The 20760-nt window shown below is 43.6% G+C and overlaps 1 protein-coding gene across 1 annotated transcript; it reads right to left on the bottom strand.

The window, feature by feature from the left end:
- Nucleotides 1-3073: 3073 nt before the first annotated feature.
- Nucleotides 3074-4657, bottom strand: LOC126252602 (golgin subfamily A member 6-like protein 1). The gene has a single exon (XM_049953505.1). It carries the CDS (start codon nt 4655-4657, stop codon nt 3074-3076), a length of 1584 nt encoding a protein of 527 aa, XP_049809462.1.
- Between the last annotated feature and the right edge of the window lie 16103 nt (nt 4658-20760).

The raw sequence follows: 20760 nt of genomic DNA, 5'->3' as shown, positions 1-20760 counted from the left end.
CTCCCTGGTGGGTAGACTACCAACTCACGAAAAATACTATCGGGTTCCTGGTTGAGCAATACTTCACATGGTGCAAACCCTGTGGAATCATGTGGGAGATGATTCCTAACCCGCTCAAATTCTTCCAGATATTCCTTCCATGAACCATGCTTCCTATGACAGTAGGTGCGGCATAAACGGTTCAACTCTTTCATGGTTCGTTCCGCTGGGTTAGAAGCGGGCCTATATCTAGAAATGGCAATTTGTTCTATTCCGTGCTCCCTTAGCATCTCTGTCCATTCCTTTGACCTGAATTGTGACCCATTATCACTCAATATTCGCTTAGGAATACACACCTTTTGAAAATAGTCTTTTTCAAATTGGTTAATGATGGCTCTACTAGTAGCTTTCTTCAACGGGTAAAATTTTATATACTTGGAAACCAGTTCTTCCGCTACTAAGATTTGTGTATAATTCCCTCGTGAGGCAGGAAGTGGCCCAAATAGATCCACTGCAACTATGTCCTTAATCGCTGTCGGTACAATTGGATGCATATATCCTTTGTGCTGTACTGTGGTCGTCTTAGATTTTTGACAGGTGTCACATGTACTCAGTAATTTACGTATACGCCTTCCCTTGTTGTTGAATGCACAATCCAATTTCAACTTTTCCAAGCACTTCTTCGGTCCATAATGCGCATTACTGTAGTGCGTATACCAAATTAATTTTTCTACCACATGCTCCGGTATACAGAGTTTCCAGTTCTCTTCACCCTCCTTGTTCCTTTTATAGAGTATTCCATTGTGAATATAATAGAATGTGCGAATTCTTTCTTCTCCTGCACACCTGTATTTGTTTTTAATTGTCTTTAATTTCTCGTCCTCGTTCTGTTCCCTGCGCACATTCCTTAGGAACTTTCTTATAAACTCTTCATACTGTACTCCCTTCATCAGGTTGATTCTAACTCCTTCTCCTTCCGGCCTCTCCAACAACATTCCTCTTGAGTCAGCTGGTAATCTTGACAAAGCATCAGGTATTATGTGTGTTGCTCCTGGTTCATAAATTATTTCAAAATCATAGTCTTGTAATGCTAGGGCCCATCGCATTAGTCTACTATGCCTTAATTTGCTCGTAGTCAGAAATGTAAGGGCCTTGTGGTCAGTCACGACTTTCACATGTCTCCCAGCCAAATAATATCGGAAACGCTTAAAGCCCCACACAATTGCCAGTGCTTCCCTTTCAGTAATTGAATACTTTCTCTCCCAAGCATTTAGACTTCTGCTACCGAATGCTATAGTTCTTATTCTCTCACCTTTCCCGCTCAAATCTACTTGGTATAAATGTATTCCTAGTCCATAGTCCGAGCTGTCTGCTCCTAAATAAAAATCCTTGGAAAAATCTGGGTGGTACAAGATATCTGCATTATATAGCGCGTCCTTAATATTCTCAAATTCGGTTTGACATTCCGCATTCCAATGCCACGGCATCCTTGCCTTGGTTAATTCTCTCATATTCGGTGCATTAAGCATGGGTCCTTTGATAAACTTCCTATAAAACTCACACACCCCAAAGAATGCTCGCAACTGTTTCTTACTATGGGGAGCTGGAAAATTCCTAATAGCCTCCAATTTACTAGGATCAGGATAGATACCCTCCTCGGATATTATATGGCCCAGAAATTTTATCCTTGATTTGCCAAATTCCGACTTATCCAGGTTTACAGTTACTCCCGCGGTTTCAAAAGCCGCCAATATTGCATCCAGTCTATCCAAATGCTCTTCCCATGATGCGCTTGCTATCAACAGGTCATCTACGTAGACAGTGACCTTTTTAAGTAACTCTTCACCTAGTATCTTATCCATCGCTCTTATAAACTCAGACACTGATACGTTAAGTCCAAATGGTAACACTCTAAATTGATAGCACCTTCCCCCATAAGTAAATGCTGTATACTGGCGAGACTCTGTGGCCAACGGTATCTGCCAGTACCCCGCCGTCAAATCGATACTACTAAGCACCTTTGCTCCTGGGAATTTTTGAATCAGTTCTTCTATAGTTTCTGGTTTGTCCCTCTCCGGTTCGATGATTTTGTTCACTGTCCGGGCATCCAAAACTATCCTTACTTTTCCATCTTTCTTATCAACAACAAATAGGGGGTTGTTGTATTGACTATTGGCCCGTTCGATAACCCCAAGGTTCATCATCCTCTGTATTTCTTCATCTACTGCCTTTCGTTTTGCTTGGGGAATGGTATACTGTTTTATATTGAATGGTTTATGGTTCTTTATCTTCAATTTACATTCCACTCCTTGCATGATACCTGGCCGTTGAGAAAATACTCTACAACGCTTGTATAATATTGCAGCTAATTTCTTCTTAGCTCCCTCATCTAGGTGCGTCATTTCCTCCAATTTTTTTCCGATTTTGTCCTCTTTATGTCTATCTTCTCGTGCTAGTCCCTCAAGGTATATCAATACTTCTGCTCCTGGTTCCTCTTCCGCGTATCTCGTGGTGGGTTCCTCTTCGTGACACAAATTTATTCTTCTGAATTCTTCCTCTTCTTCGATCGCATTCCCTTCAGCAAATTTCAACCTCTTTTCTTCGCCCTTTCTTCCTTTAACTTTGATAGTACCTTCATCAAAACTCACTACTGCATCAACTTCATTTAACCAATCTATCCCTAAAATAATCGATGTGTTCAATCCGGTAACTACCAAAAATGTTGCTTCATATTCTTCTTCCTCTATCTCAAATGTAATTAATACTTGCTCTTTAATAGGTTTACTCTTTGCCCCTACGGCGTTCACGATCCTCACTCCACTCACTGGGAAACTAGGTAAGTTAACCTTCGCTTTTAGTATCTGTTCATACAATCTTTTGGATATTGCACATGCTTCACTTCCTGTATCAACTAATGCTTCGATGTCCAGCCCACATAACTTGATTCCTATCATGGGTAACCTGGGTTCTTTGGGAATCTCACTTCTTTCCTCTAGTAGATCTTCTCTGAGGTCTCCACCATCGTCATGTCTCAGGAGGTTTATTCTGGTCCTCGTAGCTCTCACTCCCGATCGGACCTCATCTGGAGTGTCATTCAGTTTTCCGGTCTCTCTTCTTCTTCTATATGCACCGTGTCATTCCTTCGCCTATCCCATCTTCTCTCATGATCTCTTGGTTCTTCATTTCCCCTCCAATCATTTCTCCATTGCCGTCCACCACCACGGTTCCTGTATCCATAACCGCCACCTCTTCCTCTATAATTAGATGACTTATTGAAATGATTCCTTGGGTCATTACCTCCCTCTCGATTTTGAACATTAGGTTGATCGTATCCCTGTGCTCGAACAGATTCCAGTTGTTCCAGTATCTTCATCAACGCCTCCCTATCTTCAATCAGGCTCCCGGATATAGTTTCTTGCATTCTGTGATTCAACCTTCTTTTTATTGCCGATATCATTACGTCATCACTCAGGGGTTGTTCCAGGGTTTCGTTCAGTTCCCACAAATGTTCAGCAAACTCTCTCAACGTTCCCCTCCATGTACTAAGTGATTTGCGATGGAGTAGGTCCTCAATTGCTGCACATTGATGGCTTTTAGACCAGTATTTCTTTAAGAATTCCTCTTCAAATTGGTCATAGCTCGTAGTCCCTTCCTTCTTCCTGACTCCCCAAGTGAAAGCCTCACCTTCCATCCTATCTATTGCAAATTGAATCTTGTCTGAGTCCTTAAGATGTGCTGGGAGAACTCCTTTTAGCCATTTCATAAATATCATTGGGTGCAACCCTCCCTTTGGTCTAAACTTCTGCCCTGTATTACTTTGGATGCACCGATTATCATTGCTCATCAATGTAATGACCTTACTTTCCCCAACGGCTAAGGTGGCATTGCTAATTCGTCTATCAATTTCCTCTGTCTTGCTTTCTAATTGCTGCACTCCCTGTTGTAACTGCTTGACCTCCATTTCAACCCTCTTTTCTCCTTCTCGTTGTATGGTTATAGCATTTTGCAGATTTACATTTAGTCGGTTTTGCTTATCTTCTATCCCCCTAACCGCCTCGTGGCATTGTTGTTGCCTCTGCGTCACTTCGGCGATGCGATAATTGCACTTTGTTTCCACTTCGTTGATTCTTTCTCCCAGCTCGGCTTTCGTTTCTTCAACATCGTCTTCTATCCTTTTTGTTAACCTTTCTTCCACCTTCTCTACGTCTCCCTGGACTTGTTTTATGCTCGTCTGTAGCTTCCTCTCTCTTTCGTCGATGTCCATTTTCAGTCGTTCTTGTAACTCCTGCATTTCCTTCTTCAAATTATCTTCCATCTTCATTTGTGATGTTTTGATCTCTTGTAAATCTTCCTTTAGTGATTCTCTCGTTTCTTGTGAATTCCTTTCTAACCATGCGTTAGTTTCTTGTAAACGCTTCTCTAACGATTCTCTTGTTTCTTGTGAACTCTTCTCTAATGATTCTCTTGTTTCTTGTGAATTCTTCTCTAATGATTCTCTGAGTATTCTTCCTTCTTCTCTATTTTCTTGTAATTCTTCCTTTAATGATTTTTGAAAATCTTGTGAACTCTTCTCTAATGATTCTCTTGTTTCTTGTGAACTCTTCTCTAATGATTCTCGTAACCTTTCTTCCCTTTCTCTACTTTCTTGCGAACTCTTCTTTATCAAGTCTACCAACATTGACCACATATCGGTACCCTCTGAAACTGACTTATTTCTCGTCGTTTGTCCCGGTGTCTCGGGATAACTAGTTGAATGTGCTGCTGGGCTTCCTAATGACAATCCACAATCACTGATTCCTGAATCATCCCTGTCTCTCTGTCCTACCACTTTTCTTTCAACTATTGCCTCACAGACCTGCCTATCTTCAGAAGACATTTTTGGTTTATATTTAATGCCCAGGCAAGTAGTACAAAATAACCTCCAATAATTCAAAACACTCCTAATTACCATGAACCTACTCAAACAGTACCTGTAACCCTTTCACTTAGTTCCCAAAATGATATAACATGCATGAATACTGAATATAACTGTTCTCACAAACCTAAATTTCCAAAAAACAATTTTCACATACATAATTTATGCAAAAATATTTTAGACAAGATAATCACAACATTCACAAAATTTAAAAAAAATGCAAATTCCTAAAAACAATTGTCATTTATGCAATGCAGTGTGCCCCAATAAGCATGCTAGACTTCAAAATATGTTTCGCAACTTTTCTGAAATTAGTACGATTTAGCATTTTCCCTAACGCGAATATCAGTTAAAACTGTTTATTTAACACGAAGACTGCACACTGCAATTTACTGTTACTCTAACTCGTCGTCTTCACTCACCAACCGACGTTACCGCGAGTCGCGATGTTTTGACGTTTCAGATGGGCGTGGTCGGTCCGCTGTTGGAGCTCGCGTGAAGGTGACGTAGTTCCCCGTCGGCCGCTCCGTGGCGCTGTAGGCGGACGTAGTTCGTCGTTCAGCCGCTAGATGCCGGGACTGCGCTCGCTGTCTCGAAGTTGCGTCGCTGTGTGGTAGGAGGTCGTGTGGAATCACCTCGCGGGTCGAAGCTCTTTGGCGCGACTGCTACGTGGCTTTGCGAGACGTCACTCCCTAACTGCGTCGCCACAATACGTTATCGTCAGCATACCAGTTTATGGGTCCACACGAAACCGCCCGATTTTCACCGTTCAAAGGGCAATTTCAGTCAACATGTTATCATTAAACACTTTTCTAACCACTTTTGTGACGAAATCTTGGCTCGTCTCACTATTTTATTGTTCACACGTGTCTCTTTTTTTTTTTTTTTTTTACGTCCACTTTTCACAGTTTTTCGCGCGGATTTTCGCGTTTGCACTTTACAACACAGTTTATTGACGTTATTTGGCTATCTCATCTGGCAAGAAAAACAGTTTAGTCACAATCGTGCGATTTATTACTTCGTATTGTTCAAATATTACACTGTTCCTTATCGCGATTTTAACATTCATGTACTGTCCCGATTCCACATTGAATACTTTGTTTTCTCGTCCGAAAATTGCACTTGTTCTTTTCACGCTAAGCCAATTGTGTAACACTGCGTTCGAAAATTGCATTAGTCCGAGTCCTGTCCACGGTAAGCCAAGGTGTAACACGTCCTTTTATTCTGGTTTTAGTTATCCGCTCGTTCGCGGATCTGACTAGCAGCCCAAAATTAGATAATTAAATAATGTGACCGTGTACCTAATGGGCTAGCAATCGGATTGGACTGCTCAGGAGGTGTTACATTCCGTGCTATCCTCACAAATATGGTAATAAGTATAGTTTGGTGGAAATGAGGACAGCAAACACAGTTTCATAAACAAAACCTATTTCTTAGCAAAGCACAAAAATAAGGAGACAGCCACTGCCTTCGTCAATACACTGTTAATGACGGCTAATCTCATCACAGGTCTCTTTAGTTATTGTTAATCGTCACACGCAATATCCAGTCACTGTAATCCAAGTAATGCCGGCGCGGTAGACGCGGAAGTATAACAGCGGCACTCAATCTCACTGAAATCACTTTATAATAAAACTTTCTCACTTTTCCGCCGAATATTGATACAAAGGGGTTAAACCACGGCGTTGGCCACTCCCTTTGCCGGTAAATAGCAATAATTTCTGCTGGCTTTTTTGCACAGCTATTCCCGCCTCGCGGGAACCTACCACACCCGGCCTCGGCACTCCACGCTCTAACTTCGCACTGCTCTCCGCCCAGTTATTCCCGCCTCGCGGGAATCTACCCAAGCCGTCCACTCGGCACTCCGGGGAATCCCCTCTAGCTCGCGCGTCCTGCACACACTACTCGATATTTGCCCTACCGACCTGTGTGAGCGCAAATTTTAATAGTAAGGGCCTGCGGACCCCTTACAAAGTGTCGCCACCGGCTTCAATCTTGTGTGAATCTGAAAAACTAATCAGTTTCATATCACAGCATCTTCTCCCTGTCGGTTAAATTTCGCGTCTGTAGCACGTCATCTTCGTGGTGTAGCATTTTTAATGGCCAGTAGTGTAGTATCCGACACCCACGTCGATAGCAGACAGGAGTCGATTGTCGATCGCTGCAGGAGGCAGTGAGATGAGTGTCGAGTGAAAGCAGTACTGGAGAGACTGGCAAAAGTAAAAGAAAATGGCGGTCGAGCTGAGTACGGTGTCAATGGCGGATGTGCCGAGTGAGCAGTAAATTGTAAATTCACCCGAGTATGACAAATGAGCGAGTCCCCTTATCGTCGTGGGGTTGACCCTCATCAATACCGATTCGCGAGTGATATAAAACCAAAAGTAACAAGTGCCGAATTACGCGTTTCGCGTCAACCGCGTCGGCCTGCAACAACCATGGGATTGCAGTGAGGCTTGTTGTGAATGTTAACCATCATCATTGCGTCTGACTAAGTATTTAAAATCAGCAACTAATAAAAGATATCACCGGAATTAAATGTGTAAGACGAAGTTAGCAACTACCTCAGAATTAGTGTGTTAATAGAAAATACATATTAGTTTGTATATCACAACATTTGTGGTCTTTAGTAACAGAAAAAATTTCAATCATTAACTATTCCGTCTCAGAATAGCCGCACTTTGTTGAAATACCTCCAAAATCACAGCAGAAAAACCGGTCGCCTTTCGTCCATTAAGCACACCGTCATATATTCATAATAATAACTGTTTGGCGACTTCAGTGAATCACACAAAACCCAATAAAGGATATAATAGGATGTTTCAAATGTTAATCACTTACATGTGTTACATACACAAATGTATTCGCGAAGTTTGATTACTCTACGTTAATTAATTTTTGGTATTGGTATTTTTTCCGTCAGTGTAGTATAAATATGAAGGGTGCATGCCAATACGTAGGCACTCACGCTACCAGCGTTTCAGAGCCATTCAAACATCTTTGTGAACGAGTTGTTATTCGTATTTCGGGTATTATTTGAAATGCAGCAGTGGCTAACTACCGTGGTAGACAGTGGCGTCACTGTTTTGTTATGAAGAAGAAGAAGAAAAATGACCTTTCTTTCATATCCTTCAACAATGAACAGGATCCACGACTATTTTATAACACAGAGATTGCTGCAAGGTCACGCATTTTTGTAGGTGCGACCAGACAGTTCTAAAAATAGACGATAAAAGTACACTAAAATTTTTAGACATCAGGCCTCTGACAGGTTTGATGCGGCCCGCCACGAACTCCTCTCCTGTGCTAACATCTTCATTTAGGAATAGCAATTGCAACCTAGATCTTCAATTATTTGCTGGATGTAGTCCAATCTCTGTCTTCCTCCACAGCTCTCTCCATTACCATGGAAATCATTCCCCGATATCTTAACAGATGTCCTGCCTCTTCTCCTTGGCAGTGTTTTCCATATATTCTTTTCTGCCCGGATGATGCGCATAATCTCCACACTCCTTACCTTGTAAGTCCACCTAATTTTCAACATTTGGCTGTAGCACCACATCTGAAATACTTCTATTCTCTTCTTTTACGGTTTCCCCACAATCCGTGTTTCACTACCATACAATGCCGTGCTCCAGACGTACATTCTCAGAAATTTCTTCCTCAAATTAAGGTCTATGTTTGACATTAATGCGTGATGACTGGGTGTTGTGTGCTGTCCTTATGTTAGTTAGGTTTAAGTAGTTCTAAGTTCAAGGGGACTGATGACAATGGATGTTAAGTCCCGTAGTGCTCAGAGCCATTTGAACCATTTTTGACATTAATAGAGTTACGCTACCAATCTTTACAAAATGCTCAGATGTATGTAACATAGCTAATGCTAAAAAAATTTTGTTATCAGAGGAAGACTTTATGCTCATTTGTACTTTCCTTATCCCTTCTCGTGTGCTTACATCGTTTCGTGTATTTCGTGTTAAATTTGCTAAGAAAAGATAGCAGTTTATTGCAAAGAATAACAAATTTCACCGTTTGGGAGTTGTTTACATCTAAACTGTACTCTCTCACAATTGTTCACCGAGTGTAAAAAATGGTTCAGATGGCTCTGAGAACTATGGGACTTAACTTCTGAGGTCATCAGTACCCTAGAACTTAGAACTACTTAAACCTAACTAACCTAAAGACATTACACACATCCATGCCCGAGGCAGGATTCGAACCTGCGACCGTAGCGGTCGCGTGGTTCCAGACTGTAGAGCCTAGAACAGCTCGGCCACCCCGGCCGGCACACCGCGTGTAAACCTGTTTGGATATTGAGAGCCTATCATATTTATTGCGGAGTGTTTAGTGAAAATATAGGCGACTCTTCGATCCAAAAACAAAGTTTAACATTTCACTCTAAACTTTAATTATCGAGCTGATAATCAATGTTTGCCGACTAGAACGCATTGTCGCTATTTACCACTGAGCCAGGAAGAACTTATCTTGAGATCTTCCTGTCTGAGAAGAAATTATTCTGCCTTTTATTACCAGTCGCCAGCTCCGATGGGAAGCATTCTGAAAATAATTCTATTTATTGAACTTGGAACAGTTAATGGGCATACCTTTACATAAATGTACTTTTTACCATTTACTACCAGAATGAAATTTACATGATCTTTCACTCCTTCTGTTTCCAACAGTCACGTTGTGAAAAATCGTAAAATAAAAAAAAATGAAGTTATTTATTCTTCCAAACTGCTTTCACTTGAGCATTGAGAAACGAACCCAATGAATTAAATCGAATACTATTACAATATTACCCTTAAAAAAATTCTTGTCTCGTCTTTCTTCCGTAAATGAGCCGCACAAACATAGCATAAAATGCATTTACTTTTCTTCTAAGCACATAATAATTTTAAGATATAATTAAAGCAAAGTAAATGTAAGTGACTGGCTGAGAGCGAGGGGTTGGGAGAGGCTGTTGCCAGGCCAAGAAAATATTTATTTAAAAGAAACAAATTATTTTACTTTTAAAGCTACTATTGGGCTAAAACAGTGAAATCTGTGCAAGTGTATTGTCGAGGGGCTTAACAATGAATACAAGGAATGAATCACGTACTAACCGGTACTTAAGAAATTCTTAAAAGTTTTTGTCAATGCAAGCAGTTTACAGTCAGGACCACACCTCTGTCACCAAGACTGGACACACACTCGAAGTCGCCAATTACATGCCCAAAAGTATCTGTAGATGGTAAGTATAATATTGAAGTCTCATGAAAGATTAAACGACAAAACATATTGGAACAGGCCGCTTCGTACTACACGTATAGTATGTAAATATGAAGCTTTAAAAAATTTGAATGAATATTTTCGAAAACCTGAGAACATTAAATAATAATACTACTAACATCTAAAACCCATAGGACAGACAATAATTAATGTTAAGAACCAGACAATTAAACGCCTAACCTAATGTGGATATATATACACTGTCCATTCACATTAATGTTGCCACTTGTCGAAAGCCTGAATAAGCGCATCTTGCAACGCAGACCGCAGCGAGGCGTGCCGGAAGAGAGTCAGTGATGTTCTGGAAGGTACCGACAGGGATGTGAAGCCATGTCAAGTCCAGTGCCACGTCCAGCAGCGCAACGTTTCACGGCTGAGGATCCATGGCCCACAGATTCTCGGTTGGGCTTAAATTCGGGCAGTCTCGTGGCCAGGGAATTACGGTAAACTAATCCCGATGCTCTTCGAACCACGCACGTGCACTCCGATCTGTGTGACACATTGCGTTGTCCTGCTGGTAGATACCAGGTAAGGTAAACTGGATGAAGGGGTGGACATGGTTCCCGAAGGTAGATGTATACTTTTATTGATCGATTGTGCCTTCCAGAATGTCGAGATCGGTCAAGAAATGTCGTAAAATATTCCCCAGACCATAACGCATTCACAGTGTTTGCTTGCGGACATTTCGCTCTGTACAAGCTAACGGCCATCTCTCCGAAGGAGCATAAAACGTGATTGATCTGAAAAAGCCATTCAGTAGACGCCCAGTTGCGATATTGGCGTATGGATCCATGAACCAGGCCCCTGCTGTGGAGGCCCAAACAGAGCAACGTTTGCTGAATGGTTGTTCAGAAGACACTGTTAGTAGCCCCTTGGTTCATCTGGGAGAGCAGTTGCTCAAAATTTGCACGTTTATTCGCTCGTACACATCTCTGCAGACGTCTTTCTTCCCGGTCACCTCTGGCGCGTGTTGCACCATAGTTGCCTCGGAGCATGTTTTGGAACGAATCATTTTGGCATTCACGGTATACTTTAATCATCCTGGCACATGAACAGTTTGTAACTTTAGCCGTTTAGGAAATTCTTCCAACATTGGCCCGAAAGCCCATGATCATGCCGTTTTGGAAGTCTTACAAATCGTTTCTGCATTACGGCAATGACCTCACTGTTTTCCGCGTTCTCCCCCCCCCCCCCCCCCCCCGGCACGCTTTATATACCCTCCACTGCCAGTGCTGCCACCTGCCGTCTGCGAAAGGTTATTGCACATAGACATCAAACGCAGGTGGTGGTAACGTTAATGTCAATTGACCGTTATACCAGACCCAATGATAGAGATCTGAAGCCTTACAAATTATAGTGGAAACACGAGTTGAGCTAGAAGGTACTGCAGGAGCGCCCGGGTTCCCGGGTTCGATTCCCGGCGGGGTTAGGGATTTTCTCTGCCTCGTGATGACTGGGTATTGTGTGATGTCCTTAGGTTAGTTAGGTTTAAGTAGTTCTAAGTTCTAGGGGACTGATGACCATAGATGTTAAGTCCCATAGTGCTCTGAGCCATTTGAACCATTTGGTACTGCAGGAACACTGAAGAGGCCAGTGAAGCTTCGCTATTTAAGTAAATTTAACTACGGGTCGTCTTACGCAAACACACTTTGACTTCGGGCCAAGAAACAGCTTAAAGTGTGTGTTTTAAGAGGCTCTCAGACAGCTTAATTGTCTTCGGTGTTCCGCTGTCAGCGCAGTTCACGAAGTCACCATCTATTTCGTTAGATGCACTTGGCCTCGGTGTGTCACGAGACTGACCAATATGAGTACAGAAATTCTTCTGCTTAGACCATAACTCCTGAGAGTAATCAGACATTAGCTAGTAACCCCCCACTCCCCCACCCCCCACCTGAAATTGGTTAACTCCCTCAGCCACCCATCATCCACATTATCACCAACTTAGCACCTAATTGAACCGTAGAGTGAAAGACTTTCCTTGGAATTATTTCATTTTAAAATGACGAAATATCAATGAGATTTAATTCGGCAAAATCAAAGAATGGAAACTCTAGTTAGTGGTGTGTGTGTGTGTGTGTGTGTGTGTGTGTGTGTGTGTGTGTGTGTGGTGCTACCCACAACTCCTTCTCAGACACTACTGGTCATTGCTACAACAAGAAGAAATGCAGATGATAAACGGGTATTCATTGGACAAATATGATATACTAGAATTAACATGTGATTACATTTTCACGCAACTTGGTGCATAGATCCTGAGGAATCAGTACCCAAAACAACCACCTCTGGCCGTAATAACGGCCTTGATACGCCTGGGCATTGAGTGAAACAGAGCTTTGATGGCGTGTACAGGTACAGCTGCAACTTCAACACGATACCCCAATTCATCAAGAGTAGTGACTGGCGTATTGTGACGAGCCAGTTGCTCGGCCATCATTCACCAGACGTTTTCAATTGGTGAGAGATCTGGAGAGTGCTAACCAGGGCAGCAGTCGAACATTTTCTGTATCGAGAAATGCCCGTAAAGAACCTGCAACATGCGGTCGTGCATTATCCTGTTGAAATGTAGGTTTTCGCAGGTATGGAATGAAGGGTAGAGCCACGGGTCGTAACACATCTGAATTGTAACGTTCACTATTCAAAGTGCCGTCAATACGAACAAGAGGTGACCGATACGTGTAACCAATGGCACCCCACACCATCACGCCGGATGATACGCTAGTATGGCGATGACGAATACACGCTTCCAATGTGCGTTAACCGCGATGTCGCCAAATACGGATGCGACCATCATGATGCTGTAAACACAACCTGGATTCATCTGAAAAAATTACGTTTTGCCATTCGTGCTCCCAGGCTCGTCGTTGAGTAGGCCATCGCAGTCGCTCCTGTCTGTGATGCAGCGTCAAGGGTAACCGCAGCCATGGTCTCCGAGCTTGCAAACGTCCCCATCTGTTGACTCAGGGACCGAACGTGGCTGCCATGCGGATAAGATGCCTGTCATCTCGACTGCTAGTGACACGAGGCCGTTGGGATCCAGCACGGCGTTCCGTATTACCCTCCTGAACCCACAGAAATTCTGCTAACAGTCATTGGATCTTGACCAACGCGAGCAGCCATGTCGCGATACGATAAACCGCAATCGCGATGGGCTACAATCCGACCTTTATCAAAGTCGGAAACGTGATGGTACGCATTTCTCCTCCTTACACGAGGCATCACAACAACGTTTCTCCAGGCAACGCCAGTCAACTGCTGTTTGTGTATGAGACATCGGGTGGAAACTTTCCTTATTCCAGCACGTTGTAGGTGTCGCCACCGGGGCCAACCTAGTGTGAATGCTCTGAAAAGCTAATCATTTGCATATCACAGCATCTTCTTCCTGTCCGTTAATTTTCGCGTCTGTAGCACGTCATCTTCGTGGTGTAGCAATTTTAATGGCCAGTAGTGTATCACAATGAGGGTACACCCTGGTTACGACACATGCTTCCCTGCATTACTCCTCCCAATTGCGGCACTTCTCAACCTGCTCACTGCAACCCCAATTAAAATAAAACAATTTCAGACGTTTGCACTACAATTATTGTTCGTAAATCATTTCATTGCTTCACTCCTTACTTCCGAACTGGCAGAAACAGGACAACTTCAGGCAGTTAATGGTTTGTGTCTAACCACATTAATGATAATATAAAACTGTATACAGCACTAAGCTAGCCCTTATGTAGTTACTGCTGTGTCGTGCTGTCAATTACGAAGGAAGTAACAAAGTGGTTCAAATGGTTCAAATGGCTCTGAGCACTATGGGACTCAACTGCTGAGATCATTAGTCCCCTAGAACTTAGAACTAGTTAAACCTAACTAACCTAAGGACATCACAAACATCCATGCCCGGGGCAGGATTCGAACCTGCGACCGTAGCGGTCTTGCGGTTCCAGACTGCAGCGCCTTTAACCGCACGGCCACTTCGGCCGGCTATGTTCAAAATGGTTCAAATGGCTCTGAACACTATGGGACTTCATATCGGAGGTCATCAGTCCCCTAGAACTTAGAACAACTTAAACCTAACTCACCTGAGAACATCACACACATTCAGGTCCGAGGCAGGATTCGATCCTGCGACCGTAGCAGTCACGCGGTTCCGAAATGAAGCGCCCAGAACCACTCGGTTACAGAAGCCGGCCATATGTATGTATTGGGCGGTTTATGTAAGGAACTTGCAACCTCCACCGCGTTAAAGCTACTAATTCAGAAAAAGTAATTACTGCTACTTTTACAGATATAATCAGTATTAGAGTCTCACAAATGTAGTGATAATAGTAATGATCTTTTGAAAAGAATTTAATTTCGTGACTGAAACAGAATCAAGTCGTTTAGTTTTTACCCTTCAGAAAATTTTATTTTACGCCTCAGGAGGTAATTACTCCCTGGTTTGGGAGCCACTGCTCCAGCGAGACGCCATAACAATCGTTGCTTAATAACAACTAAAAGATATAATAGGGGGACAGCCTCTATCAATATGAGCCTATATACGACTCAACGTACCCCCGCCATCTCTGAAGAAAAACATTAGGAGGAGAAGTTTCATTTACTTACAATAAATCTTTACAATGACTATGTTTGTCTCGGCTTATACAACAGATTTTATTGATAGCCATATTTGTAAGGTCCAACATTCAATACTTTACTACTGATTTTGTTATCGCTCTGTCTCTTGCCTACAATTGTTAATAAATATGATTGCCTCATAATTCGACTTGATAGTGTGGTTTCCCCGGTTACATCACCCTCCACTCTCTCGTAGTATAGGAGATGGAAAGCGGGAGAGTGCCTCTTATCGGAGAAGTAAAATTTTGAGTACAAGCAAAATTGTTCGAAAATGCATAAAATAACTATTTTGTAGTAATTTGCTTGGTTCTCTGTACGCTTGTATGGATTTGAAAGATCTTTGAATTTAACAAGACGGCTGGTCCCGGCGGAGGTTCGATTCCTCCCTCGGGGATGGGTGTGTGTGTTTGTCCTTAGGATAATTTAGGTTAAGTAGTGTGTAAGCTTAGGGACTGATGACCTTAACAGTAAAGTCCCATAAGATTTCACACACGTTTGAACATATTTTTGAATGTAACAAGAGTCAATAATATCATTAAAAGAGATTGATGACAGTCTTATTAAAAAGAACGCCTTGCCGTCATGGGGAAACAACACCGGCCTTACAAGACGCCCATTTTCTTAATTTCGCAGGTGCGTATTTAGTGGTACACAACACGGTATCTGCTAAATTTTTAGGCATTTTAAGGAGCTCAGATTAGCTTTGTGCAAAAGAAGAATGCGTTATTAATATAATAATGCAAACATGACAAGTAGTTCCTTTTTATATGAGAATTATAAATCTCTACAAATCTTACCAATTTGGAATTGGCAGCTCAAGATGCCAGCTGACAGCTGATTTTAGTATAGCAACAAAACCCTATACCTTCAACACGTGTTAACTCTGCTGTTGGTGCTATAAATGGAAGAGGTGGCGTTGTTGCAAATACATGCGACTGTCTAAATGTCTTGAAGAGTAGTAATTAGAACCAAGTACGTCACATAACTAAATATATCCACTTTGAATTCATCGACAGATGCAAAGATAGTACAGCACAAAATTGACATTGATGGAAATGAATTTGCGCACCGCATCTTTACCGAAGAAAAAGGACCCGTTGGGTTTCCCGATTCAGTAAATCTAGCGGAGATGACAAATCAATGCAAAGATTATCCTTCAAACCATCACGATCCATATCAAACATCGTCCATTTCTGATTCCCTCACATTTACATTCTTAATTCGCACAATTCACCTCACATTCTTCGAACAATAGGCAGTGGGTTACCTAATTTCAAAGTATTGCAAGCAGTCATTTGAGCAATTAAATAGCGAAAAAACATCGAATCAAAAAACTGTGATACTTAATTTTTTATGCAATAAGTAAATCATTTTCCGAAAAACTGCTTCAGCAAAGGGTACAATTTTGATTCATCTACGTAAAGAAAGTTCATCCAGTAACGAAACAAATGGCTCAGATTTCAATTTTCTGCTTCCCTTGAATCAAAGCTAGATGAGGACACGATTCTTTGCGTGTCAGGGCGTATACGTCTGCCCCAAAACGTCTGCAGGAAACAGTAAGTCTGAACAATAAGTCAGTGCGTACTAAGGCTTTCAAGAGAAGTGTTGTTACGGGCTAGACATCCAGGTCATTTACGTTTCTTTCCGGCAAGAGGAGCAGGATGATGTTTGGTGCCAGGTCCCTATGTCCCCTATCTTATAAAGTAGGACACGGATCTTCTGTTCCACAGGAAACGTAGGGTGGAAGCAACCTTAGTTCTTTTACGCTTTACTGTATGCCATAAGATGGAACTATATTATTTTGAAACCGGTTGCAAGGAATAAAATATTATTAGTCCAATAACTGTTACGATTCTCTTCATTTTGTTAGCTAATGTTCGTCTTATGGAAACACACAAGACAGTGGCTGTGGAACTCAGAACAGCTGAAAGTGAGTGGCTTAAGAAGTTTCTCGCCAAAGTAATTTCTTAGGTGTTCAGCTGGCTGTGCAGTCGACGATGTCGCCAACAACCAGTTGTTCAGGTGCAGCCGGCCACAGTCTGTCACTAGCCTAAGCCTCTCACCGCAGCACGTCTCTTTAATATGCCGTACACCAAATGATCTCCTCCAAACTACTTCTAGTGTCAGTAGTGTGACGCACTACAGCGGCTTGGCGTGATGTCTTACATGCTGATCAGTGGCCGCACGAAAATTCCAAAACCCACAGTGAGGAGCACACAGAGCACGTGACTGATGCACAGCATTCCTAAATCGCGCAGTTGGGGCACGGTGCACCCTCTAGCGCGAAGATATTGCTGAGTAACGACATCAGAGATATACTGTGGAAGAAAGATGTCCATTGATCCGATGCAACCACAGTAATGCACTTGAAATAAAAAAAAAGTAACACTTTTAAGAACTAACTATTACTGTAGTATAAAGAATACTGTTGGAAGAACATCCGCAACGGAGCATTATAGGAGAGGTTGAAAATACCGCTTGAGTTGTAAGTTACTTTATTTTCACACGACCAGTTTCGTACTGTTACAAGCCAATCCTCAGGTGTCGAAGCCGTTCTGCGCTCATAGGCAGCACACCGCGCCTGGTACACGCAGCGCTCGGGGATCACAGCACAGCTACGACACCAGAGGATGGGCTTATAGCAGTCCGAAACCGGTTGTGTGAAAATCAAGTAACTTACAACTGAAGTGGTATTTTCAACCTCTGCTGTTACTGCAGTAGTCCAGAGTTTCTGTTAGCTGACAGGCTGCCTTTCCAGTTACATTAATAACTACGAAATAGTTGTTAACAGCTCACTTTGTCAGAAGCAATTGTAAAACGTTTACACAAGCAGTCGCTCTAGGAATTTCTTTCTTTTCGCGATCCTCCCGGCGGCACCACAGAGCTCCAGAGGTGACGTTACAGGCCCTTGACCGTTGTGTGACTACCGCCCATCTGACCATCCTGAAGTCACTGGCAGTTTCTGCCAGTTTGCTTCCATAGCACGTTCCTACTCCTCAGTTGCATGCAACTCCAGTTTTATGCTTCTGCAAGCAACGATCAACGAAATGTTTAGGATTAATGAATTACGCAGGTTGAAGGAGGAACATGAGTATGAATATGGTGAATTTGCATACGTTGCGGGATCCGCAGCTCGTGGTCGTGAGGTAGAGTTTTCGCTTCCCGCTTCAGAATATGATGCAAAATAACTTCCACAGTATTTTTATGTCTAATATTATTTAGATATACCAGACAACTCGTATTATCCTATAATTGTGGAACCATTGCTCAATTCTTGCAGCACCGTAGTTTTGCGTGCAAATATCTTGCATCCACGGCTGCAATTTACATGGAACGACTTATTACTGCATAATTACTAATTATCGCCTTCCTCCATAAATTGCAGGAAATTCACGCAAAATGTTAGAACACTGAGCAGCGCACCATTACATCATCTGAGTGAATTAGTGTTATGTGGCTACTCCACCAAGTTGGTCGGTCTGTCTACCGTACACCTCGGTCCAGAGAAAAGGTGTTCCTCAAACGGAAACGAGCAGGGAAAAAAATTTTTGGAAATTTGTGGTAAGGTCATCGGTCCCTAAGCCTACACACTACTTAAACTATTTTAAACTAACTTACGCTATGGACAACATACACGCCCATGCCCGGGGGAGGACTCGAACCTCCATCGGGGGAGGGGGTGTGGCGGAGGGGGGGGGGAGCCACACTGACCGTGACAAGACGCCTAAGCCCGCGTGGATCGAGTAGGGAAAAAGCTTCTCAATACACAGGCCAAATGGCTTCTCATCTCGTTAGCTAGGTACCACGTTTTTCAGAATGATGAATTGTTGCTTCCTCAGGCAGAGACCAGATTTCACAAATATGTCTGTTTTCAACGCATAAGTTTGTAAGAATGAAATGAAGTGCTCAATTCCTAATAATAATAATAAATAATGTCGTGTGACGAGAGCCTCCCGTCGGGTAGACCGTTCGCCTGGCCCAAGTCTTTCGATTTGACGCCACTTCGGCGACTTGCTTGTCGATGGGGATGAAATGATGATAATTAGGACAACGCAACACCCAGTCCCTGAGCGGAGAAAACCTCCGACCCAGTCGGGAATCGAAGCCGGGCTCTTTGGATTGACATTCTGTCGCGCTGACCACTCATCTACCTGGGGCGGACCAATTCCTAATAATAATGTACTTTAACAATCATTTTATAATACACTCCTGGAAATGGAAAAAATAACACATTGACACCGGTATGTCAGACCCACCATACTTGCTCCGGACACTGCGAGAGGGCTGTACAAGCAATGATCACACGCACGGCACAGCTGACACACCAGGACCCGCGGTGTTGGCCGTCGAATGGCGCTAGCTGCGCAGCATTTGTGCACCGCCGCCGTCAGTGTCAGCCAGTTTGCCGTGGCATACGGAGCTCCATCGCAGTCTTTAACACTGGTAGCATGCCGCGACAGCGTGGACGTGAACCGTATGTGCAGTTGACGGACTTTGAGCGACGGCGTATAGTGGGCATGCGGGAGGCCGGGTGGACGTACCGCCGAATTGCTCAACACGTGGGGCGTGAGGTCTCCACAGTACATCGATGTTGTCGCCAGTGGTCGGCGGAAGGTGCACGTGCCCGTCGACCTGGGACCGGACCGCAGCGACGCACGGATGCACGCCAAGACCGTAGGATCCTACGCAGTGCCGTAGGGGACCGCACCGCCACTTCCCAGCAAATTAGGGACACTGTTGCTCCTGGGGTATCGGCGAGGACCATTCGCAACCGTCTCCATGAAGCTGGGCTACGGTCCCGCACACCGTTAGGCCGTCTTCCGCTCACGCCCCAACATCGTGCAGCCCGCCTCCAGTGGTGTCGCGACAGGCGTGAATGGAGGGACGAATGGAGACGTGTCGTCTTCAGCGATGAGAGTCGCTTCTGCCTTGGTGCTAATGATGGTCGTATGCGTGTTTGGCGCCGTGCAGGTGAGCGCCACAATCAGGACTGCATACGACCGAGGCACACAGGGCCAACACCCGGCATCATGGTGTGGGGAGCGATCTCCTACACTGGCCGTACACCACTGGTGATCGTCGAGGGGACACTGAATAGTGCACGGTACATCCAAACCGTCATCGAACCCATCGTTCTACCATTCCTAGACCGGCAAGGGAACTTGCTGTTCCAACAGGACAATGCACGTCCGCATGTATCCCGTGCCACCCAACGTACTCTAGAAGGTGTACGTCAACTACCCTGGCCAGCAAGATCTCCGGATCTGTCCCCCATTGAGCATGTTTGGGACTGGATGAAGCGTCGTCTCACGCGGTCTGCACGTCCAGCACGAACGCTGGTCCAACTGAGGCGCCAGGTGGAAATGGCATGGCAAGCCGTTCCAGAGGACTACATCCAGCATCTCTACGATCGTCTCCATGGGAGAATAGCAGCCTGCATTGCTGCGAAAGGTGGATATACACTGTACTAGTGCCGACATTGTGCATGCTCTGTTGCCTGTGTCTACGTGCCTGTGGTTCTGTCAGTGTGATCATGTGATGTATCTGACCCCAGGAATGTGTCAATAAAGTTTCCCCTTCCTAGGACAATGAATTCACGGCGTTCTTATTTCAATTTCCAGGAGTGTATCTTGAAAATTGAACACTTTAACGTACCCCCCACAAGTCCCACAAAAATATCAGGAGGTTTCCATGTATGAAGAATGTGGTGCCTATGACGAAAATATTCATTCGTGAACTGGCGAATAAACAGCCCCCAGCGTAGTAGTGCACCATCTTGCTGGAACACTACTCATGGTTGAAATTCTGGTAATTGAGGTGCTACTTGATGTTACAACATGTCCAGGTAAGCTGTTGTCAAAACAGTGGAATTAGTGAGAAAGAACATACCATTGACGGTAACATGCATTATCCACATCACACATTCCCTATCGGGCTATCCCTTGTCTGTTGCGTCACATTATGCGAGTTATCTGAATCCTAGATCCAGGTATTACACC

This window comes from Schistocerca nitens, chromosome 4 (assembly GCF_023898315.1).
Source record: "Schistocerca nitens isolate TAMUIC-IGC-003100 chromosome 4, iqSchNite1.1, whole genome shotgun sequence".
NCBI classification, from domain to species: domain Eukaryota; kingdom Metazoa; phylum Arthropoda; class Insecta; order Orthoptera; family Acrididae; genus Schistocerca; species Schistocerca nitens.
The sequence above is the reverse complement of the archived record's forward strand: the minus strand, read 5'-3'. Positions and strand labels throughout refer to the sequence as shown.

Coding starts and splice junctions, on each gene's coding strand:
- LOC126252602 (XM_049953505.1), bottom strand. CDS start 4,657: ATGTTGGTAGACTTGATAAAGAAGAGTTCGCAAGAAAGTAGAGAAAGG.